Consider the following 25,329-nt stretch of genomic DNA (forward strand, 5'->3'; position numbering starts at 1 on the left):
TGTGCGTGCCCACAGGCACGTCCATGCCCACCTCCTAGATGGGGCCAGCAACCACCTCTGAAATCACCCAGCGGAGGTGTAAAGAAAAGAAATAAAATCAAAGACTGAACTTGGTACTAGTCCATATTCCTCCTCCCCTTGCCCCAAACATAGCAATAAAAATGGTAAATTAACTTTAAGGCTTTTTTTTTTTCCTCTTAGGCTTCTCTAAGCTTTAAATTATATGAGAAGTTTTTATATGTAATGTAGATTTTTGGCTTTTTTGTCTTTGAGTTAAATGCTGGGTTATGGGAGAAAAGGAAGTCATTTTGGTCATAAACAGAAAGCACGCAAACAGAAAATCATTTAGATATTAATATTGCAAACATGATGCCTGCATTTTTATGTGTATATAAATATATATTCACACACACCAAAGATACAGAACCAAACCCCAGGCTTATCCATCATGTTTATATGCTGTAACCATGTGTACTTATAGAGAATTCACTTACTGACTTTTTTTGGTACTTGAAAACATGCCAGTAAAAAGCCAAAATGTCAGTAAACACAGTGGATGTCGTCACTGTTTTCCCTCTTCAGGTTGGTTTCCCTGGTGTACAAAGGTCAGCTCCAGCTCCAGCATAAATTATTGCAGCCTGTTTGACTCTTAATAATATATCCAAATAATAACCAACACATGCTGGATGCTGTATGGATGAATAACTCCTACCCCAAAGAAATGGCAATTTAAACAGTTTAGATGCAGCAAAACTAGAAGAAAAGTCATTGCCCAGGTTGTGTAGCCAGGGGCACAATAAATCCTGTGTCCAAGCAAAGCTTCGAGGACTGAACCAGCTGTGCCAGCACCACCACACCTGCACTTTACTGGACCCAAAGTAGGAGGAGCACCTGAGGCAAGTTCATGGTGGTTCAAACCTTTGGATGCATCGACTTGGCATGGAGCTGTCACACTTTGGGATGTCCAAGCTGGTGTAGAGGAGCAGTGTGAGCACCAAGGGATGGGACACTGCCTTCCCGTCAGAGGATGGGGTCAGGCTGTCACCCACACTTGCCCTGCAGGACCTGTTCTGGCTGAACACATTGCTGAGACCCCACCAGCCTCCACGATGCTCCTGCATGTGATGAGCATGAGCACAAACCTGGGCTGTTCCTATGAGCACATCCTCAGTCCGTGCTGGCTCCAGCCCTGACATGTAAATAATGACATACCATTTCCATGGCTTTCCAGCCTATTACGCTGCTCTTTGGACCTTGCCTCCCATCAGAACAGAAAACCTGCGTCCCTGCGTGACCCTCCTGGCGCAGCCAAAGCAAACCAACGTGCTATATTTGTTTTTCAAGCCCTGGCCAGGAATGATTCCCGTAAGGCTCAGCCTGGCTTAATGGAGCTGTGTCTGTGCTCTGCCTCTAAGCCTACACTTGGCCATGGGGCTGGAGCTGCTTTTGCACTGGCTCGGGTAGGATGCAGGGGAGTTTGCTGAAGGTAACAGTGAGAAGCAGCAGCAAGTGATGGTGGGGCAGGAGAGGAGGAAGGAAAAAAGGCAGACAAGGCAAAACAAAGAGGAGGGGCACACAGAGGGTGCTCCCAACCTTCCAAACATATTGTGGCTGAGGAGTGTGGTGAGAGGACAGTCAGGGATGCAGGAGCCATCACCAGGACCTCCTCACCACCCATGTCATGTCTCCACACTCATCCTCTCCAGCCTCTTGCCCAACCACTTCAGCAGCTGTGATGTTTTCCTCTGAGGCAGAGGAAAAGTTGTCCAGGGCAGGCTGTGCTGTTGGAGGTGCCACAAGGAGTGATTTGGTGTCAGGGGGCTGGTGCCATTGCTCATGGCCCTGCTGCTTCTCCTCTCTGGTTCATGACAGCCCTCGGCTCACTGAGGCAAATGGGGCTGATCCCAAACCTGTCCCCAGCTGCTTAGTGCTGAAATGTGTCCAGAGCAAAATGGGAGAAAGCAGAGATTGAATCCACAAAGCTTGGCTTAAGAGCTAGAGCAGGAGCTGAGCTCGCTCAGAGTTTGGATATATTCAACTGAGGAAAGATTCAACACCTAAGGAAGAGATTGGCCATGAAGTTTGGACTCAGAATTAAACTTCTACTGAGTTTGTACTATTTGAGTTTCAGGTTTTTTGCTGGGACCTGTCCTCTAAAGAAGCACCCACTGCTGCTGGGAGGTGGGGCCCCAGGGCAGCTGTACCCTCCACACCCACACTGCAGCCCACCCAAAATGCAGCCATTTCAACACACTTTGTGCCCAGGACATGAAAGAACATTCAAATGCGGCCATCATTAATTTGCATTTTGCAAACAACCAAGCTCTGAGCCCAGCAACCCTTACCAAGGTCACTATAAGGAGGATGAGACACGTCTTCCTCTGAACGTCCTCAAAACCAGCCAACAAGTTACCCAGAAAACCACCAAAAAATCATGTCTTGGAGGCCTGGCTGTGCTTGCACATCCCAAGTTCCTGTGCTCAGGCAGAAGTGGAGATGACCACGCCAAGGCCATCTCTCAGCTGCAGAGATTGCCCACCCCTGGGCAGCACAGGCAGTGGGGGAAGAGGCAGATGAACTTTTAATGGTGAATGTAAAATATTTCCACTAAACCAGAACCTCTGCCCAGAGGGTATCAAGTGATTGAGCTGTGCCCCTGGTAGCATGCCAGGTCAGTCCAGGCACGTGGGATCACAAGTCACCATTTGCACCAGGGTGGTAAATTAAGAGCATTGAGTCAAATTACTGACCACAGCCACAGCTGCCCATCGGCTGAAGCTCCAAGGGAGCCACGGTGCCCACAGCAGCATCTCAGAAATGCCACCTCCTGCCAAAAGCTTCCCCCTGTCCCCCCCCTTAGTGCCCAGTGACTGCGTGGCTATCTCCCACAGCCTCAACATGAGCATGGGACATTGGTCTCCAGCTGTGGCGTTCCGGCATCTTTCCCCAGTGTGGCACTCAATGAGCTAAAATTACGTCCCTGCAACCTACCCCCTCACTCCTGCTGCTGCAGGGGTAGGGCAGGGCTGTGGGCTGGAGAGGTGGGGAGCTGCAGGGCATTGCCTGGGAATGATTTTGGAGATGCCACTCTTGCTCAGAAAGTCAAGACAGGCAGAGCTGCAACTCCACCTAGACCCTGCCTGCTCTTGCCTACCTGCCTTGGGAGGGAGCGGGAAGGTGATGGTCTCACATGTCCCTCAGGATGCACGTTGCTGTCCTGCCCGCAAGGCAAGGCAGGACAGGGGGAAGCAAGGCAAGGCAAGTCAAGGAGCACACAGCGAATGACAGGACTGGGGCTGCCTGAAAGCAAAGCGACCCAGACGGGGCCCCCTCAGCTTCCCGGCCAAGGCAGGACGGAGCAGCCCAGCTGCTCAGGCTTGGCTTCTCCTTGCATGGCAGCTGGGGGGGAGAGCCAAGCACAGGGAGAGACGGGGAGCGTGTGCATGCATGAGGGGCTGCAAATGCCCTCCCCTCCCACCTTCCCGCGGCTTGGGGAGGGGGAGAAAAAAGGAGTAAGGAATTAGTAATTAGAAGGTGAAATCAGGACATAAAGGAAGCAGAAAATCGTTTCAAAGGGTGCTTTTTCTTTTTAAAGGTTTCACCAAGATTTTTGCTTTTCCCCAGGGTGTCCTTTGCAAATCAGGCCTCACTGCAAAGGCTATTGGATATGACTCTGACGTCAGCAGGGAAAAGGTCCCCAGACTCTCATTAGAAAGAGGAAGAAAAAGAAACATCTATCCTTTTTTTCGCCCTGACCAATTTAACCTTTTCAGAACAATAAACAGGCTGGTTATAGGATGAAACCAAACAAGCAAAAGGACTTTGCTCTGCTGCTTGAGGATGAGCAAAGGTGTGTGGTAGGCAAATGCCAGGTGTTTGAGCTGGCACTGTGGCCAGGCAAGCCTGTGCTCCCCATCCTGGCTGACTCAGCACTCAGGGGCTCAGTACCAAGGGGCCCCTGGGCAGCAGCACCATGCCCATGAATGGGGATGTTTTTCGCCCTTTGCTGGTCTGGGAACTGAACATTTCACCACCTGAGCCAGTGCCTTGGCATCAGAAAGGAGTCTTGAGATACTGGGAGATACAGGGACGGCTGCTGGGAATGGGGAGTGGGACCAGCCAGAAGTACCTGAAGGCGCGATGGTTTTTGTTCCTGGCCCTGCTACTGACACAGCCACAGTGTTGTAGAAACCAGAGAGGGGGACAGAATGCTGCCCTGCCTTACCCCAACATGCAGCCAAACAGATTTACTGTAATTGTCTTGCTGAAGCAGCTCAATGGGTGAAATGCTGCAACAGCTTCCCAGATGCTCCTTGCAGACCTCCTATTCATTTTGGAGAATGCTTGGATGTCAGGTTTTGCATGATCCTTGCACACAGGTCCTCTAAAGAGTAGTGTTGGGTTACCAGCAGCTTCACATGCTGGAAAGAGAGCAGCTCCTCATTGCAAAATTAGTGTTCAGAGCCCTTGGTTGCCATTTTGGATAGGTGTGAACAAGGCCCTAAGGGGCCAGGTTTAACCAAGAAGGGTCCCAGCCATAAAAATTCTGCCCAAATCTCTGGAAAATAAGATATTTAAGATGGTGAAGGGTCACACTTGAAAGAAACAGCCTTTTCAAAATTATAAAGATGAGGCTTGTCAGCATATAGCACGTGGGACTGTGCTGATGGAGCCCCTGATACCCAGGGTGGGCAGTGACCCAGAGGGAACATCTGCTCATCCTGTGTTATTTTGGGCCTAGTTTTCCCAGCCTGGGATGGGCAGGTCCTGGTGAGTAGATCTGGCAGGGCTGTTCATGGGAACTGGGATGCTGCACTTCCACAGGAATCACAGGACAAATCACTACAAAGTGGGAAAAAAACATGGTGAGTGGCAGATCCAGCTGATGGAGGAGGGAGGACCAAAGGGTTGGGTGACTTCTACAGCCTTCCCTCTCCATTAGCTGCCCATGAAGGACCCTGGTGTTCTCCAGCCCCTGTGCACACTTGCTCTCCTGGAGGGCGCTGCGAGGTCCCCTCTTCTCTTCCTGGGTGCCCTGAGCAGCCCCTTCCCTTGGCCCTGCACCATTTCCCATGCTGTCCATGGAATGATCAGGCAACGCCCCATCCAACACAGTGGGACTCTGCTTTAAGTCCTGCCCTGCAAACCCTAAAGCCACAGCACCCCATCCCACATGCTCTCCCATCTGACTCAGGGACTCTTCCTTGCCCTCATCGCACTACAGGGATACTCAGCACCCCTCCCTGATGCCGATGCCAGAACCGCGCCAGTGCTGGATACCATTTGCCCCAGTTCAGCTGTGCTGGCAAAAGAGAGGACAGGAGCTTTGGCCAGATCTCCACCCAGCCACGTCCCTCTAGGGTGGAGAAGGAGGAAGCGCAGAGGCCGCTCGCTCCCAGCCGCCTGGCCCCAGGCTTGGCTTGCCTGCGCTGGGGCGGGTGTGCACACAGGGCTCTTCCCTTTTCCTTTTCCTCTCCATTTTGCACTTCACTAGCCAGGGCAGTGAACGTGGAGCCCATCAGCCCAGAAAGCTGGGATTGCTTTCCCACCACTCCCCAGTCATAGCAGCGTCATGTCCATCCTGTGGCACTGGCACTCACACTCAGGCTGAAGCCTCAGCCCTTCCCTAACGTTTATTTAACAGGGGCGTTCTGGGCTGGACAAGCCCAGGAAGGGCTGCAGAGACCTTTCTGGGACAGACAGATGAAAATCCCTGTGCAATAGGGCTAACACTTCTACACTTGGGTCCTGGACATTTTCTTGGCTGTCACTGAATGCAGGGGGAAGTGAAGCTCAGCAGCAGAGGATAGGGAAAGCAGTCCTGTTATTATGGGGATTAGGATGCAATCTCCTCAATTGCCTGCCCCAGATGCAGACCCTCCTGCCCTGGCCATGGCTGAGGACCCCCTCAAACCCTGCAGGTTTGTCAAAGGGCATCTAAAGGTACCAAACCTTGTCAAAGGACAGAGAGCAGAAAACAGCTGGAGTTTCCCAACACCTATTGCTCACTCCATCTCCAGCCTGCACCTTTGCAGACATTCACCACACCTTCCCCTGAGCTTTGTTCTGACCTTTTCCTTCCCCTCCCTGGCTAAGCCTGCAGGCCTTCAAGGCCACCCCAACTCAGGCATCACCTTGATTTTACCTCAGTGAGACATACAAGGGGGATACTCACCCGCCAGCATCGAAAGCAGCTTTGTGCTGCATGGGATAATCCTGGGGGGTGGTGATAAAGATCTCCTCATCCCCGTGGAAATTGAGCCATGTTCCTTACATACTTCCACTAATTCATTGTTACACTGTGTGACTAGACCTGCCAAACCTTTATTATTCATTCTTCTTGAGAAGTTTGCATCAGAGGGGTACGGTGGGCACAGGGGAGGGTGGAGGGCATGAGGGAGGGGTGGGCTCCCTCCTGCCTCTCCTGAACCTCATCTTTGCAATAAATGGTCATGCTTGGTTCTCTTCAGCATGATTCATTACTTTCGTTTTAAAACATGGGGCTGGTGATGGAGGGGAAGAAAATTCTGAGGTAAATTTGTAACTGCTTGGAAATAAGGGGAAAGGGGCCCTGGAGACTATTCTCTGCAGTGCTGCTAACAGCTCAGCCTGAAGTGGACCATAGCTTAGTCTCCACTTCTGAGATGCTCCAGCTGGGACTCCCAGCTTCCCCATGCCCCTCTGGTGTCCTCTCACATGCCAGGACCTTTCCAGAACATCTTAGTCCTGCCTTGCACTGCTCCCAGTCTTGCCAACATTTATCCAAGGTTCTACATCAGGATCACATCACAGAATCACAGACTGGTTTGGTTTGGGAGGAACCTTCAAGCTCAGCTCATTCCAAGCCCCCTGCCATGGGCAGGGACACCTTCCACTAGCCCAGGTTGCTCCAAGCCCCATCCAACCTGGCCTTGGACAGTTCCAGGGATGGGGCAGCCACAGCTTCTCTGGGTAACCTGTGCCAGGGCCTCACAACCCTTTCTTTCTAATATCTATTCTAAATCCTCTCCTCAGTGGGGACAGTTGGGGCTTTGGCACTCACCACTGCTGTGAGTGATGGCTCTGTCGCAGAGACCTGGATCAGTGGGCAATGCTTGGGAGCCAAAAAAAAAATGCTGTAAAAAAGCACTTATGATGTTCTATAGCTCCTTGATAGCTCCTTGGTTTGCATCTGCAATAGCAGATGTTTTTGCACCTGCAACAGCATCTGCAGTTAAATGTCTCTGCAAAACCCTGATGGATCATGCGACATCTGACACAGCACAGGGCCTGGGTGCAAGCAATCTAAAATCTTTAAATCATCTTTTAAAGTCCATACAAGACCCACTCAGAGGACACACACAGGGAAACTGCCAGCTCAGCACCTGTGAGTCTGCAAGGAGATCTCCTGGATGGGCAAATACAAGCAAATGAATTTTTCCAGGAGACTTGGTTTGCTGGAGCTCAAGGCTGACACTGGACTGTCTGGTCCAGCACCCAGGGCTGACACTGAAAAGCAGATGGGAGGTGGCACATTGAGCCATTGGACTGGAAATCTCAGCCTCTAATTGAAGCTGGGGCTCTGAGCAATCTAGTCTGGTGAAAGGGGTCCCTGACCATGGAAGGGGGTTGCAACAAGGTGATCTCTAAGGTCCCTTCCAACCCAAACTATTCCATGATTCCTCACAAGCCCTTTAGGCATAATTTCCTGCCCGTGAGGCAAGGTGCACGAGGTAGATCATCATCTAGACCCAATAATAGGTACACAGTTTCCAAAAGAAGTCTGAATTTGAACCCTTTCAGAGATTTAACCCAAATCAAACATGGATTGATGAATTCTGCTGGTGACAAATGCAAGTGTTCAACTGAACTTGGAAAAATGTGAACCAAGACACACAAATTACAAAAGACATTGATGAAGCTACTAATGAGGGTGTGCAAAACTTCTGGAGTTCCCAGTCATCAGAGATGAGAGGCAGTGGGAGGATGAAATCTGGATACTCATAAGTAAATAGAATAATGAATGGTTTGGGTTGGAAGAGACCTTTAAATCATCCTGTTCTATCCCCTGCCATGGGGAGGGACATCTTGCACTAGACGAGATTACTCAAAGCACCATCCAGCCTGGTCTTGAACACTTCCATGGAGAGGAAGTCTGCAGTTTATTAGATATAACACATAGAAAATATACAATCCAGTATTGTTTGCAGGATTAAAAAAAATATATGAAAAACCTGATAAGGTCCAACATACAGAAAAAGGCATTTAAACCTGAGGGCATTTTAAATTTTATTATTTTACATATTACTGAAGCTTTGATTGTTTCATAACTCCAAACAGCCTACACTAAGTAGTTGTAATATCTACAGCCTCTCCTGGCTACTTGAAATGCAAATTAAAAATGTGTTCCAGGCTGATTTACCTTTCACATTCAATAACTGAGGCTTTTTTCCTTCTCTCTGCCCTTTTAGTTCTCTAATTTTGCTGTGAGATTACCCACTAGTTTTCTTTTAAACCTTAAATTACTCTTATGCATTCTCTACATTAGTTCCACACTGAAGTTATTTGTTTGGGATTAGTTATACTTACCTAACTTGAGGGGTGCAGGGAGGATTACTGGGAGTTTGCAGAGGGCTCTGGCAGTGGAAAGCACTGTCTAAATGCTAAGTGTTATGAAGTCAGATGAGCTATTTACTGACCCCGACTGGTAATATCGCCCCCTCCAAATTGGTCTCAGACACTGAAAGAGCAGAATCCTTTTTTTGGAGAGACAAATAGTGACAGAAGGCCAAGCCACGGTCCACAAATAAAAGAAATCCTAAAAAATCACTTAAGGTCATAAAAGGACTGGGTTTATTGCTGATATGAATAAGCACGGAGTGAGTGGGGGACCCAGAGCATGGACAGAGAGGCTGCAGAGGGACAGGAAGCAAACCCACATCTTGTGGGATCTTCCCTCCAGCCTCTCCCCATCATTCATTACAAAAACCAAACACCCAAACAGCTCATCTGGCAACAAGTTGCAGCGTGGCTCTTCAACAGAGAGACAGACTGAGCTCCTGTTCTCTACAAAGATGAGTTTTACTGATGCAACGTGACCTTTTGCTGGGCAGTGGTATCGATTGTTTCATCTTGCAGCAGCACCTCGAGGTCCCAAGAGAGATTAGGATCTTGTTGGGAGAGATTCTATATGCATAAATATGAGCAGACAACTCCTGCTTCAGAGAGTTGGACTCAACGATCCTTATGGGTCCCTTCCAACTCAAGATATGCTGTGAAATACTGTCACCATCACAGTCTCACATCAGCTCTGTACAGACACAGATGGCAAAAAAACCCAAACCAACCCATGTCTTCAACAAATTCACCATGACTTTCATGGTGGTGAGGTGGGTTTATCAAGGTTTACCAAGGTGAGAGGGTTAGTGGGTTCAGGGCCCCTTCCCCAGCACAGACCTTGATACAAGAGCTGAACACCTCCCAGGCACAGCCAGGAGAATCCAGATAGAGATGAAGGAGTGAGGGAGAGAGGAGTGGGGATGAGGAGAAAACTGCCTGTCTGTATATGCAGAAGCTTTGGGAGAAAGCTCTGAGAAAACATGACAAGGGGATAGGAACAGTATGAAGATCCTTATCTAGAAGCCTCTTGTATAGGCATTTAAATTGAAAATGCTGGTAAGAAACTTGGAGATATTCAAAAGGTCAACAGCAGAGGGAAAAAATGATCAACCAGTACTTTTGGGTTGAATGATGGAGTTCTGAGAAGCCTGATCTAGTTGAAGATGTCTCTGCTCACTGCAGGGGAATTGCACTAGATGATCTTTGAAGGTCCCTTTGAACCCAAACTGTCCTATGATCCTAATACAGGCTCTGGGGTGGGATTCTTCCCCCAGAAAAGAGCCAGTACAAAGCCCCAAGCTCTCGTTTTCCCAAGTCCTCAGCTCCTGGTGTGGGCAGATGGTGAACAGGCACCAGAACTCTGCCAGTGAGAGCCTCCAAAGAGAGCGGCGCTGGGTTGTGTGGGCAACCAGAGGGGTATGATCATGTGTGAGGAGACAGGAAACATAGGCAGAGGTCTCACATCTCCCAAATGAACCACTGGACCATGAGATGGGGAGGGGAATGGTGTTTGGGATTGGCTGCTGACTGACAGAGGACTGTGAGTCCAAAAATTGGTCCTTCTTCCCATGTTTTCTTCTCCAGGTGTATGAGTTGGCCAAACAAGAGCTAATACCTCCCCTAACAAACCACATCTCACTAAATATTTCTCCAAAGTGGAACTCAGCAGGAAAAAGAGAGCACAAGCACCAAGAGTGCATCTTCACAGATGCAGCCTCCATTCCATGGTTGGAAATTACCAACAGGATGGCAACCTCTCACCCACAACCGGTGGAAAAAGAGGAGACAGCATCCTCCAGCCCCCCCACTTCACTCACCAGGGACCAACACATCTATACTGTCCTTTTCCCCAGCCACAATTATACCATGAATTTGACCTTAAGTTTTGTAATAGTCTGGGGTGACAAACACGGCATTCTTGACACAGCTGATGTTTTTGAAAAAAACAAATGAAAGAAAGGGATAAATAAGCAAATGTTCGGCCGCAGACTGCGCCGGGTTCCGCTGTGGTTCACATTTACAGCCCACGGTGGCTGTGGTGAGGATGACAACTGGGGTGGCCAGTGCTGCTGCTGGGGCAGAGCTCTGTGGGGTCAGAGAGGGGCTGGTGGGAGCCCTCCCAGTCCTCAGAATGGCTGTGAACTCTAAGAGGCTCTTCACCTGGAACAGACACCTTGGCTCTCCTGGTTATCACAGGGGTGGGATGTGCTTGCTCAGAAATTCTTCTGGAAAGGAGGGCATGGGGATAATGACTCACTTCAGCCTTTGATTCCCTCTGGCAGAGCTAAAGTCCTGCTTGGCCCTCCATCGGCTCAGTCCATGGGCTGCCCCAAACACACCACAGCTGGTGCATCACCCCAGCAGGGACCATCAGGCCCTAACAGAGACTGGGTGGAGGCCTCTTGGGAAGTTCTCTCAAATTAGCCATGAAGCCAGAAAAGCTTTCTAACTGGGAAAAGAAAATCTCTCGCTGGAGAAGACACATTTTGCTGATTGCTCCTACAAGGAGAGAAAGGAGTATGGCTCCTCATTCTCTCTGCAAGCTGTAAGAGCACACAGAACAGTATTTGCAAGATAATTTGGTGGTCACAGGGGACTGGGTTTTATTCCTCAATCGAAAACTGGCTATTAAACATCATTTAAAGAACAAAATAAAAATAAAACAGCAATTTCTTCTTTTATTCTCTCCCCATCATCATCATTAACCTTCTATCTGCATAATATCCCTTTGCCAAGGATCTTCAACAGAGTAATAAAATTTTAGTGCTTAAACCTTATCAGTGCTCTGAAAAGGAGTATTCTTCTCATTTCAGAGGGAGGGAAACCAAGGCACAAAGAACTGAAATGACCTGCTCAAAGTCACACTGAAAATTATTAGTCAAGCCAGGAATAGATTCCCCGAGCCCTGAACCCCGGGAGGCAGCAGCCCACAGGTATGCTGCTCTTACAGGCCAATTAGCTTTTATGGAAACGTTTAAGGAAACATTTCCTTTCACAGACTCTGCCTGCTAATTTACTCCCGAGCTTTGTCATCCGTGAGGGAAAGTGTCTCAGTTTTAGGCTGTGGCGGAAAAACTCGGCCCCTTTCCTTGCTTGAGACAAACGTGCTTTCAGCAAGATCTGACAGCACAGAGCACCCCGCTACATGCTGCTTGAAAAAGGGATGGAAGAGGTTTTTCTGGGGGTCCCTGCCTACTAATTAAACCTGATTGCAGAGAGTTCATCAAAGCAGAGGGCTTTGCATGGAGACACAACCCTGGGGATGCCGAGGCTCTGTGTGCTGAGGCTTTGCTTTCCAGCACACCGCACTGTGCAGGGCTGCTCGGCTTGGTGGGGCACAGCTGATATTTTACCTAAATCCTCAATATCCCAGGTCTTGCCTTTACAAGAGGCAGTAGGAAAAGGCAGGGGTAGAAGAGAGGAGGGATGGGAGCAGGAGGAAAGCAGCCCCTTGTTTGCTTTCCATCGCTCTCTGCGGAGAAACAGTTAATGGGTTGGGAGGTTTCCACCCTTCCAGGATGGAGCCTTTTCCTCCCCTTTCGAGTGCCCCCTGCCTTCCTCCTCCAGCGACTGCGAAGCTGTGACTGCTCTACACCGCTGACACCTCGGCTGCTCTGGAAACCCATGAACTGTTTGAGAAAGGTCAGCTGGCAGCCTCTGCATCCCTTCTGCTGCCTTCCCAGCCCGCATGGCCTTGGGCAGTGAAGGAGCCCCCTCTGTAGGCAAGGACCCACAGTTACCAGCATCCTCTGCTCCTTGCCATGTTTTTTTGCCAGCATGCCCTCTTAGTCCACCCTGACTTCTTTTAGTCCACTCAAACCCAAGCCCTCACCATAGGGTCAGAGGGAGACCAGGACCATGGGACTTGATTCCAATCAGGGATCAGGGCTCTATAGTCATTCCCAATACTCAGGACATGAACCAAGGCTGGACATCCCACAAAACAGCAGATTTGCCATCAAAACAGCTGATATCTTGCCAGCTTGCTGTAGCAAAATAAAATAAGCATATCTTGGTACAGTCCTAGGCTTTGATATGTCTCCCAGGACCAGAGCTGCCCTCTCTCCAACCTCTCCCAAGTAGTCACCTACTTTTCTCTGGTCTCTTGCCAAACCTGAGCTCCTCAGTGCTGCACAAACACTTTTCCAGCCCCTTGGTGCCTTGGTGCACTCCTTCACAGTACAACAGAAAGAAACCATCCACCCCTAGCGTTTCTGCATCCTCTGTCCTGCACTTCCTCAGCACAGCACTGCACATCACCCAGGTGAGGCACTCCAGCATTGCCACAGCTGCTGCAAACTAGTCTTAAACTCAGATTCTGGTTCAAAATGACCCCATTTGGTCCATAAGTTATGTTGCTAAATCCAGCCCCCCGACACTTGCTGAGGCCAGCAGTGCAAATGAACACCAGACTGGAAGTAGCAGAGGCAAAATTCCTGCCTGGATGTAAACAAGCTCGCTCCTTCCCAAAAGAGGAGCTTTTCTGGGGGTGGGAGGTTAGCAGCTGAATTAAGGGCTTCTGGCAGTTCTTATCAGCCACTACTCCCACAGAAATTTGACCGCAGGCTCTAAGAGAAGTGTGAATTTTCCCATGTTTACTGCTCTCTGTCCCCACCAGTTATAGTTCTTCCTCCTTGGAGATGCTCAGCCTGTGTTCAGCATATCCTTTTTCATATCACCAGCCCTTCCACACCTCTCCTGCTCAGCCATACACCCAGTATATTTCCTGCAGCCTTTTTGCTAACCTATAGGATTACAGAATCACGGAATGGGATGGGATGGAAGGGACCTTAAAAATCATCTAATTCCAACTCCCTTGTCATGGGCAGGGACACCTTCCACCAGCCCAGGTTGCTCCAAGCCCTATACAATCTGGCCTTGGACACTTCCAGGGATAGGAAGCCACAGGTTCTCTGGGCAACCTGTGCCAGGGTCTCACCAAACTCATCATAAAGAATTTCTTCCCAATATCTCATCTAACTCTTCCCTTCTGTCAGTGTGAAGCCATTCCCACTTGTCCCGTCACTCCAGACCCTTGTCTGAAGTCCCTCTCCAGCTTTCTTGTAGCACTTTTAGGGAATGCAAGAGGTTTTAAGGTCTCCCTGGAGCCTTCTCTTCTCCAGGTGCCCCATGACAAATAGGGGGGCAAAATTAGGAAGCAAGACGATGAAGATCTAAAGAAAATTTGTAGGCACCCTGAAATAACTTTATTTCTTTGGTGTTCTGGAAGCACTTCTGTCCAAGATGTAACATTACTCATTTTCATTTGGAGAAGTTTCAGCGTGCAACAAAAATATCTCAGGCTCAGTAATGAGGCAAGAAATCGTGCTTACGTAGCTGAGCAAGTAACATCACTCAACTTTCCTGTCCTTGTGGCGGATGAAAAATGATTGGAGAATAAATTAATCCTAATAAATGCAGGCTTCTGATCAGGCATACATAACCAGCAATGCCTTCTGCAGGATGAGCAATTGATGAAGTCATTGCTTCAAAGGTGCCTTGATGCAATTAGTCACCTGTAAAACATGCAGCAGAGGAGAAAATCCCGTTCCTTTTGTTAAGGAGCAGGAAAATGCTCCACGAGTCTGAGTGATTTATGGGATACAGTGCAGGAAAATTAAGAGCATGCAGCAATTAGGGTCATTCTCTCAGAGATGAAAGGCTGGGGGGAGATGAGTGTAAGGATGGGCAGGATGCAGAAGGGCCAGATGAAGGCAAAATGCCAACACCGTATTTCTGTGCTCTTGGTTTTTAACAGGGATTATTTCCCCTTTGCACAAATTGTTACTGGGGGTGGGGGGGAAAGCAGGCTGCACATGCAAAACTGATGCCACTGAAGATGAATCAAGTCATTAATCACCAGCATGAGTATCCATAATTAGAGATGCCGGGAGTCACAGGAGCAAGAGTCAAAGGCTCTAACAGGATTATGGACAGATATGGATTGTTTTATGACTGTATTAGCAGATAAAAGGAATCTATCAGGTACTCGAGGAGCTCGTTGGAGAGGTGCAGGGGAGATGGCATTTCACATCCCCAACCCTGCCGCCCATCTCTGGTGTCCACTGCATCTTCTGCCCACACTGTAGGTGCAGAGTGGAGGGCAAGGCCACCCCAGCACCCTGTTTGTGGGAACCCTCAGGGAGAGGACCCTCCCTGCAGCACCCAGGGTGCAGGACCAGCCCCTGGCCGGGAGCTGAAGGGAGCTGGCTGGCCTGGCTGTGCAGAAACAAGGTCAGTCCTGGCGCAGCTCGGTGTGTTTCCATGAACACACCAGCTGTTCGTGGCTGTGGAGGTTCCAGGCTTATGCCGAGCAGCCAATCCTCCTGCACAGCTGGAGCGAGTGAGGACAGCCTGCCCAGCCACCCACCTCTGGCTTTCCAATGTCTGCCCCCCATCATAGGCCATCTCTCTGTTTCACGTGCTCCTTTCTCCAGCCCGGTTCCCAACGAGCTCTGGCATGTCTCTCCGCAGCCACCCACTCTGGGGCCAGGAGGGAGCAGGGAGGCTGGGAGCTGGGGCCAGGCAGAGCAGAGGCCAAAAGTCCTCCCAGCTTCCCTGAGAGGGGAATACACAGTCTCTCTTGAGGTCTGAGGGTCTCAGCACCCAATTTTAAGCAGCTATTGCTGCTGCTCTGAGCTCATCCTTGAGGACTGGAAAAGGTCTGGGAGACTTTAAAGCTCCTTAGCTTAAATAAGGAGACAATGATCATGCCTTTATACCCAGAAATCAGGATGCTAAGATGGGGCTGTGCTTCCAGACACTATCCCACCATCCTAGGGGTATCCAACAGAGGAAGCTCCATCAGCTGCAGAGCAGTGGGAGAACGCTTGGTAAAGTCTGGATGCTGAGGAGGAATAGTCCCTGCGGCCACTGCACTTTCTCCCCCAAGGTTCAGGCACACCACAAAGCACCCAAATGGGGTGACCATCTCCCATCCATGAGAGTTGTGCACCAGGATGAGTGCCTTGATGCCTGGGGGTAGCTATTGCTCCTGCTTACTGTGTCCAAGCAGGATGGGCACATCCACCTGTGTTTGACACCCTCCATCTACCATGACAACCATAAGGTTTTCTAAATGAGCTGGCAACAAAGATTTGAAAATAATCTGTGGCCAAGTGTGAACTTTTGAGCTTGTGAGCAGCCAGCACAGTAATTGTTAACTGTACACGAATTTAGAGCCCTTGCTCTTAACTGGGTCTTCTGGATTTAGAGTCCACACGTAATTTTTGGCCGTTACTGCTGAGCACCTCAATTTCCCAGTCCACACAATGGAGTTGGTGAGATTTATCAATTTTCACAGATGACAGCACAGGATAAAGAAAAGCCAAGTATTTTCTGTTATATTGTGCAAGCACTTCTCTCACAGCACAGCCAAGCTGCTGCTACCTGCCCTCCTGAGCATGCACTAATGTGAGTGTGCCATATAGAGGGTGATGAGTGGGGTTCCTCTGCCACAGTTCAATGTTCCCTGACTCCACTGGCACCCCGAGCAGGTGTTCAGGGTTGGCACCAGGGAAACAGGGAGTGAGCCTCATTAAAGCCAGCAAATTGACCTAACTGCGGTGAGTGCATGGGTCTCTCTCTGAGTTTGCAATCTAGCTCTTCTTAGTGGAGGCAATCATCATACTGGGGAGGCCAGTCCCAAAGACAGCCCAGCCAAGGATAGCAGAATGACTATTGCTATCATATATAATGCCTGTTGCTCTGTAGGAAGAACCACTGCCATGCTCCAAGCTCCAGTGGGGTATTTCCTATCCCAGCATCACCCTGTTTCATCAGGGTGAGTCATCAGGCCACCATGGAAAACCTCAAGATCTTGCTTCTGTAGTTGTGATCCGAAACATTCTTTATTAAATTAATGACCATCCCCTATCTGTCATCTCACTGTTAATAAAAAGAAACAAGGGCTGGAAAGAGTGTTGCAGACTGATGCCTGGAGTCAGACTTGTATCAGCAGAACTCACGTCCAGCAGCACTGCAGAGCTGCTCCCAGACACAGCCCACAGGAACAGGAGGAGATATTAACCCACACCGTAAACAGCTCTGTAGCACAAACATGCTGGGTCTCCCTTCTCCAGTACACCTCAACGTTCTGCTTCAGTGCAGGATCCCTCACCAGTCCAGCTCTGAAATACTCATTTAGCCACAGAGGCAAGTTCATCTCACTGGCTCTGACTAGATCAACATGACATTCTTTCGTCAAATACATTCCTCACATGGGACAAGTGGGACTCATGCACTCAAATGCTCACTGCTCTAAATGATCCCTGCTGGGATGCACTGATCCCTTCCCCATGACTGGCACCACATGGGTAAGCAAGGAGGAAAATCTTACTAGGTCCAAACACAAACAATTCTGCATATGAAGATTTTTCTATCCCAAGGATCCTGGAGACATGACACCCATTTAAAAAAAAGATGCCATCTCCTCTGTGAACAACCCCCAGCAGCAGGTCAGCACCACCCACCCACCCATCCAGCAAAGGAGAGGTCACAGTCCTGTTCTCTTGAAGAAGAAGGGGTGGCAAGAATTCAGAGGCAGTTGCTCCCAGCAAAGACCAGGCCAACTTGATGCTGAGGTAAGACTGTTCCTTGACCCCACCACACAGGCCTCATCAGTGGGAATCCAGCAGGGGAATGCTGCAGAATATCCACCCTATCCCCATAACCCAAACTAGCCAGAGCAGTATTTCCTATTATGTCTCCATAACCTAATCTGACCCCCTCTAGGGTCTCCAGATTAATATCTGGGAAAGCTCACAAGTCCAATCACCCAATTACAGGGAGGAAAGGTTTATCCTATCTAAACAGCATGAAATGTAACCTAGACCCAGCTGCCCCCTCGCTCCTAAGAGCCAGATATCAATCCCTGGCAAGCTGAACAAACTGGGAAGGGGTCACAGGGGAGATGGGGAGGGTCTCTATTGTATCATATGAAACTGCAGGAGGAGCAGCTATTTTAATTGGCAAATCCCCTGACTTGAGGTTTAATCCCTCTTCATTTTTACTGAACTTCTCTCACACCACAGCAATATGGGGAATGGATGAAAGGCCCCACCTTTATCCAGTGCTCAGCAGGAGGAGCCCCCATCCATTTGGTGAGCAGGGAATGATGGTTCTCAGGACACACAGTGTACCCAGCCTAGCCTTGGAGGTCCAAAGGGCAAGGGCTGATACCACCATGTGCCCTCAAATGTGGATGGGTGTGAGGAATGGTGAGGGTTGGAGATTTGATGCTGGCAGGGCAGAGCCTGTATCTGACAGGATCATAGCCCAGGATGACCACAAAGTCCCCACAGCACCTCCTGTGCCAGGGTTAAAAGGTTTCAAACAGGACAGAAAAAGATGCTCCAAGGCAGTCTTTGTGCCTCCCCAGATCCCTTTTCAATCCCCATTTCCTTCCAGAGAAGCATAGAGGGACACTGTCTAACTTTTTGGATTGTTTCAGCCACCTGACAAAGCTGAACACATGGGAAATCTCAACAGCAGCCAGGGGACTGGGAAGCAAATTCCCCATCCTATTCAGGATATCATGAGAGGAACATGCAGAATCTCCAGGAAGATCCTACCCTTGCAGAGAATCCCAGTCTGGGCGTCATTCAGAGCCCATCCAAAGGGAAGACCCACATACTTTCCTCAGTGAGAATGCCTAAAGTTTCCTCCCAGAGCAGGGTTGTGTTGCAGCCACAGATGCCCCACAGCCTGTATTTTCCACATAGCTCAGGGCTGCATGGCCAAGCACCAGCTTTGCAAACACAGACTGGAGCTTCCCTCCAAATTCCAGCCACAATTTATTGATTAGAAAAGCCTGTCTAGTCAATAAAGGCTCCTATGAAAAAGTTCCACTGCTCTGCACTCACATGCCGTGATCCGTCTGGCTGTGTTAGCAGCCTTGGCTTTTGAAGCTTTCTGACAAGATGGATCTGTGGCCTTGACTTTTCCAGATCAGGGGAAACTTAATCCTAAAGGATAAAATTACAGACCAGTGAAAAAACTCCACGACTGGCCTCATTAACTGCCATGTAAGAAGTCTGCCATGTAAGCCTTCTTAGCTAGAAGGGAGCATCCACAGCTGTCCTTCAGTTTGAGGGAGAGGCAGCTCTGAGCAGACAGCACAAAGCCCTTGGCAAACACTGTGCTCCTGAAGTGCATGACACACTCGTGGCACCAGCCAGGCTGCTCCATCCTCTGCAGACAGCAGGGAAAGGGCAGACGGTCCCAGGTCTCCACCTATAAAGTGATTTGGGAGAAAGTAAAGATAATGCCCAGTTCTCGCCAAAAGGTGTCTGAGCAGATAAAAATAAAAAACCCTGGAACAACCATATGGAAATGTGAATTAATTAAATATTTCAGCAACTGACTCAACCCTGATTGAGAGCTGAGAACCCTCCACCTCCCTTCTGCTTTCCAGGATACAAAAATGACACTGGTAGGTGGAAATAACTACAGCTGTTCCAGTGAGAGAGAAATCAGAGCTTCACAGTGAGGGTAATGGCCAAAATTAAGCACTTGCTTGGTGCTATTACACAACACATCCCAGGAAGCAGCTTCCAAAAACTTGACCTTCACTTCAAAGTCTACTTTTTGAATCATTTTTCCTTTTGCAAACAAGTGGATTCAGCACTCAAGAAGGGCACTCTGCATTTTGAAAACAACTTTACCCATCTGCTACTTGCAGAAGACGTAGGGGCAATGTTCATGAATTTACTCAGTTAGGACTGGGCCTCAAGCTCCTTACTAAGGGCAGAGTCAACTTCTACTGTGCTACTCCAGTCTGGTGCCCAGCCTGCTTGGCAATCAGGACTATAGAGATGATTTTAAGGCATGTAATAAGAGTGCAACCTGGTTGAATGAAGACTGCACTGACTCTTTACAGAGACAATATTTGTTCTGGCCAGATAGTTTTTTATCCTCTTCTTCCAGCCTACCCCTGGTTTTCACACAGCAGTAGCAGCACAGCTTGCACACAAAAGGGTGTCTAGAAGTGATGGTTGCCATAGCTATATCCACACAGCCCTGGCCATCCAGACATGTCAGAACTGTGCTCAACACCACAGAGGGAAGTTATAAAGAAGATACTCCTGAGCCTCAATTCAGAGCACAACTTGCAAGTGTACAAAACACTGAGCCTTATGTTTTGACCTCTTTCACTTTCTTTTATAGACATGATGCGTATGCAAAGACTCCTCTCCAGAGAAGTCTGCAACATTGGCATGGTGATGTGCACAGGTTTTATGTAACCATACCCTCCATTCCTGCACATCACTCTGCCCAGTCTGTTCTCCAGACACCCTCCTGCTGGCTCTTCACACCACAGTCTTTTATACTGAGGGTCCCAGTATACCAGAGGACTTTGAGTAGGTGTCAGACTCCACCTTCTACTGCTCTGAGGTCTTGAACAAGCTCACTCAGTAGTGCTTCTGTTCTTCTTTCTTTGAGGATTACAAGCTCTTCTGGATGAGAGTTACCTTTTCAGAATGTAAACACTGCAAAGAGACCCCAGAGCAGCCAGGATCCCTTGATGTCATCAGAAATAATAAACCTTGGGAGTGTCTGCTTAGACCTCACTTGTCCTGCTGGGACATGTCGCCTCATAACCAACTGCTGTATAAAAGCAGGTGAGCTGTTTGTTGTATACTTTATGCAGCCAATGCCCAGCAATGTCCCCAACTACACTGACACAGTTGTCAACACACACTGAGCTGTGAAGTACCACAGAAGAAGGGGGGAACCACAGTGTGAGAGCCTATAAAGAACAGGACAGAAGATGAAGGCCTGGGAGAAAGGGAGAACCTCCCAGTCTTTCTGTGATCTGCACCAGCAGCACAGAGCCAGCAGTGTATTGTGGCAATGCTTCATTCACACTTGCTGTCATCCTCAACCACAGTGACAGCAAGTAATACTTCACTTCTCTACATCTCCCCAGTTCTAGCCACTTTGATAGTGAAGCACAAGGAGAAGGAGGTGGATTCATGCTCGAGAACACAGATACTGCATATGCTGTGCAGGAGTACAGGGTTGCCCACTTTGGTGGTGAGGAATGACTGGGAGGTGCAGAGTGGTCAGCCTGGAAGTCCTCACAGAGGAGTGAGCACAGGGCAGGGCACAAAGCTGGGGGGACCCAGGACCTGCACCCCCTTTCTCTCCTTAGGGGTGTGTACTGTCCCATGCTGAGCTTAATTCACTGCTCAGATCTCGTGACCTCAGCACAGACATTTTATTCTGTGTCTTGTCTTTCCCCCTTTGCAGAGTAAGCAGAGCCTTTTCCTACCCCAGAATGTGCAAGGTCTGACTTACCACTGGCAAAGTGGTTTAAAACACCCTCATGGCTCACCCCTTAAACCACCCCCTCCGCAGCCTCCTCACTGTCCACTTTGCAGGCACATGGCAGCCCCTCCTGAACCCCCCACCCCCCAGATGTGTGTTCACAGACCCAGGAGCAGAAAGATGTGAGCAGGAGGGGGAAAAGAAAAACTGCATCACGGAAAGAACACTGAAAATGGGACTGAGGAGCTCTTGAAGCCACAAAGCATCACAGCAGCAACACAGGCACCACCCCAGGCACGATGCAGCCCCCTGCCCAGTCCACAGACCCCAATCCATCACACAGCCATCCCCACAAATGTGCTCCAAACACATTCAAAGCACTTCTTTATTTCTAAACCTTACATTTTGCTCACTCAGCAGCAGCCCTGACCTGCTCCAGCACCCAGGTGGGTCTGACCTCCCAGGTGGGCTCCAAAAATGGTCCAGGTGGTGTTAAACCAGGCACAGATCTGCCTGTCCCCACCGAAGGATTTCACCCTTCAGCTTTCAAACAAGGCCTCACACCTCAGCTCCTCATCTCCCAACCCTAAAACAAGGATAAGGATCCTTCTGCCCAGCATGAGCTGGAGGATGCTGCACTCCCCATGCAGGACCAGCTCAGGCAGGAGGGATCAGCTGCTCCAGGGGACCTTCTAAGGCAGGGCCACCACAAAGGGCAATAGTGATACCCCCTCTGGCACAGGCAGGGACACAGCCTGGCTTAGAGAATGGAGAATGGAGACATAAAAAGCACTTTGCACCACAGTCATGTTATCCCCTCATCCCTCCCCCCTATCCCCTTTGGAGCTTCTTAACTTCAGAAACCTTCCTCCAGAGGAGTGTTGGAGTGACAGAAAACATTTTCCAAGCCTAATATCAGTTCCAGATGTTCACAGCCATTTCAGTTTGTACCTCACCCTGTAAAACACATTTCTCCCTCTCCCTCTCTCAAGTGCAGCGCCTGCTTCGTCCATGACATAATGCGCTGGCGGGCTCAGCCGCGCACACACACACACCCCCACGCTCGTGCCCTCTTCGAGAGCCCCATGTTCAAACAAAGAGCATCACTCAACTACAAAGCTGTCACACACATGGAGTTATGAGTAATTTCCACAAGTTTTAATAAACAGTTTGGGATGTAATTGCTCTCCATGTTCTCTGCTGGCTCCCGAGCACAGGGCCACTCGCTCCCCGCACGCTGGTGTTGAAAGCGTGGTTTGTTTCACACACAAGTTCACCTCCTCTTAGCCTCAGATGGGCCAAGGGCTGTGTTTTCCTAAGTACCAGTAACAAGCCTCTTAAAAAAGCTCCCACAGCTGAGGGCAGCTGACCTGTGCAGGCTCCTGGCTCCCTACACCCCGTCCCACAGCATCACCATCTCATGAGAAGCCCATCAGGGAGCAGAAGGGACATACATTAGACCAACCTCAAAACTCCCTCCTCACTCTGCTCCAAGAGGAAGGGGAGCAAATATTTTCTGGCTCAAGGTAAAGGCTACATCTTCCAGTTGCAGAGCAAGGCGGAGGCCAAGGATTTTTGTGAGGATGAGAGATTGGAGGCTTTTGTGGGGCAGGAGGAAGACAGAAGGCAGTAGCCAGGTACCATCCAGTTTGCCACAGGGCTGACGAACAGGTTGGCACAGCTCTAGCCCCAGCCAGTGCCAGGAATCCCAATAAGAAATGGGTATAACTGCAATAAAGCAAACAAAACCACTGCCCAAGCACAAAAACGTCACTTGTTTAAACTCAAGAGATCCAAGGTATGAATGGCAGAAGCCTCAGGAATGCTCAAGCTTTGCTGGATCCTCCCAGCCCAGAGTTACCACACTCTGCAGATACCTGTGATGGACCTCCCAGCACTGGGAGCAACCTGATCCTCCCTGCCAGCAGCTGGGAGACTGATGGAGAAGACAGATGTGCCAACATCCCTCAAAAGACACCCCGACATCATATCCCACACCCCTCTTCCAAAGATTCCCCCTCTGGGGGTGAGTTATTGTTTTTATGGATGCTGCTCAGATGGGATGAGCTGTGCTGCAACAGGATGGGTGGGTGATGGTGGGGAAGGGATACCCAGGGCAGGAGTTTTGGTTGGGTGAAGCCTTTGAGAGCTGTAGCAGTCAGCACCTCTGCAAACCTATGGAAGGTATTTGCAGGAACCAAGTCATCTGGCATTAGAGGCCTGTGGGGTAAGAAAGGAATGAAGGCAGGAATGTTGTTTGGTTATAAACAACAGAGGAAAAAAAGGAGATATTTAGGATTGGCTTTTCTCTTTAATTGTTAATAGGGTCATTCTGTCCCAAACAGTCCCCCAGAGCTGGGAGAGGGAGGGTAACTCCCTGCAATGAATTCAATCGCCTGTCAAACACATGGCAGTCATAAAAAGAAAATAATAATAATAATCTGTATTTCCTACTCTGGTTGCCAGGCAGAGATCCAGCCACTTCAAAGGAGAAACACCACATTTCTCTGGTGTGGTCTCACCTGACTGATGTGTGAGCAATCTGGAATCCCCATCCAAAACAAAGCCCCTCCTTTGGTGGTGTGTTTTTTTTCTCCATTACTCGAAGGTGCTCCTCCAAGATAAAGAAAAAGCCTTACTCCATTGTGGGAAATGAGAAACATAACCCAGGGGCTATGGTCACATTGGGCAGCTCTGGAAGTGGATGCTGGTGTAGCAGAAAGGCCCTGTGGGACAGGACTCTTGTATGAGCCAGGAACCAGATCTCCTTCTCACAGGGGTCTCCACAAACAGCCAAGGCCCCTGAGGATGTGGGGGTCAGGCTCCCTACAGCAGAAACAGGCCAGCTCTTAGAGCATACAAGTGCTGGATATGGTGGCATCTATGCTGCAGAAGCAGAATAGATGGGCCTGGGATGAATAGAGAGGGTGGAAACTTCCCTGTGGCTGTGTACTGAGACAGCTCATGGCAGCAGAGCACTTTGCTCACAGGGTCTTACATTAGTGAGGAGAAGAAAAATCCCCCACCACAGGCAGAGAAAGCTGCCCCTGACCTAAGGACTGTCTGTGTGCAATCTTGATCTTGCTCTGAATCATCTTGCCAAGACTGTTTTCCCAACAGGGAAACACATCCACACATCTTGTCAGGATTCCCTGGGAGCCCCTGCAAGTCTGCATGAATACAGTGAGGCTCCCTGCTCCAACAACAGCCCTGTCCCAGGTAAATCTCCTGGTAAAAACCACCAGCTGCCCCTGGCAAGTCACATGAGCTTCTTTAACAAACTACATCCAAAATCCTTGAGCAGAAAGCAGTAGGTTCTGCCTGGCTTTTCATGCAGCACTGCCATCAGTCAAGGTCTCAAATCCTATTTTCTGAAATCCATCATTGACTCACCCAAATCCAGCCCCATCCTTCACAGCCCTACGCCTTGTCCAGCAGCTCCTGGAGCATGGCTTGAATTGCTGACAAAGCCTTTGCAAGGCACAGAGCGCTCAGTACAAGCCTGGGAACTAAATTCTAACCCAGGGAAGTTTCAGATTCCCCTGGAGAAGTTTTGTGTAGTTTAAATTATCTCCCCAAATATTGAAGGCTTTCAGTTCCATTGATAGGTGTGCAAGGCAACTGAAAGTGTCCTTTCAAAGGTGGACATGCAATACAGTACTCATTGGAACAGATCAGTAAAGCCCTTGAGCTTGTTGAGCGATGTTCCCCCACACCCACAATCCTGTAGCATTTCAGATTGATCAGATCAAACAGCCACTTCAGAAACTCCAACTCGCAGCCCTCCTGACCAAAAAGGGCAAATCATTTCCTTCTGCCTCACTGCATTTTTGTATTTCCCATTCCCCTCAAACACTCATATCTGCAGAAGCCTCCAGAGACCTCTCCTGAACAGAGTGGGTTTGATACCTCATGATGCCTTGGCTCTGTGCACTGTTCTCCACCAAAGCAGCAGCTCTCATCCAGGCAGGGCACAGGAGGCATCACCATGAACCCTCACACCCACCTGTGTAGAGGTCTGTGTCCGTGTACTCATCCACCTTCTTGTGCTGCAGGACATAGTCAGACACTTTTGTCCCAATGGCAGGCTGCACATCCAGCCACTCCAGACTGACCACAGTGCTGGAGGGCTCCACGTTAGGGGAGAGCCGCAGGCTGGGCAGGAGACAGAAGAAAAACCAAGTAAGACATCAGCTTTCTTTCTAGGGAGGAATCTACCTCTAAAAATTGTCCAACACCTGGCAGGGCTGACACTCATACATGGGCATGTGCACAGAGACCCCCAAGGACAGAGGGCACAAGGCCAGAGAAGGCAGGTAAGCATGGAAGAACCTCCAGTTGAAGGTTAGTTGGGTTCAGTAATGTGCGCCTTTACCTCCTCCTGCTCCTGGAAAAGCCAAACTCATGCAACTACAACCGTGCAATCCCAAATATACAATGTAAACTGACCTTCATCATCTA

At 49.4% G+C, this 25,329-nt stretch overlaps 1 protein-coding gene across 1 annotated transcript in view; it reads right to left on the reverse strand.

Annotated features, from left to right (window-relative positions):
- ASTN2 (astrotactin 2) overlaps window positions 1-25,329 on the reverse strand; it is a 314,921-nt gene that overhangs the window by 53,998 nt on the left and 235,594 nt on the right. Inside the window, exon 19 of the mRNA XM_071574082.1 lies at window positions 24,875-25,023. Within this exon, the coding sequence (XP_071430183.1) occupies window positions 24,875-25,023 (149 nt within the window). The remainder of the gene's footprint in view (window positions 1-24,874; window positions 25,024-25,329) is intronic.

Source organism: Pithys albifrons, chromosome 20 (genome assembly GCF_047495875.1).
Source record: "Pithys albifrons albifrons isolate INPA30051 chromosome 20, PitAlb_v1, whole genome shotgun sequence".
Taxonomy (NCBI): Eukaryota; Metazoa; Chordata; class Aves; order Passeriformes; family Thamnophilidae; genus Pithys; species Pithys albifrons.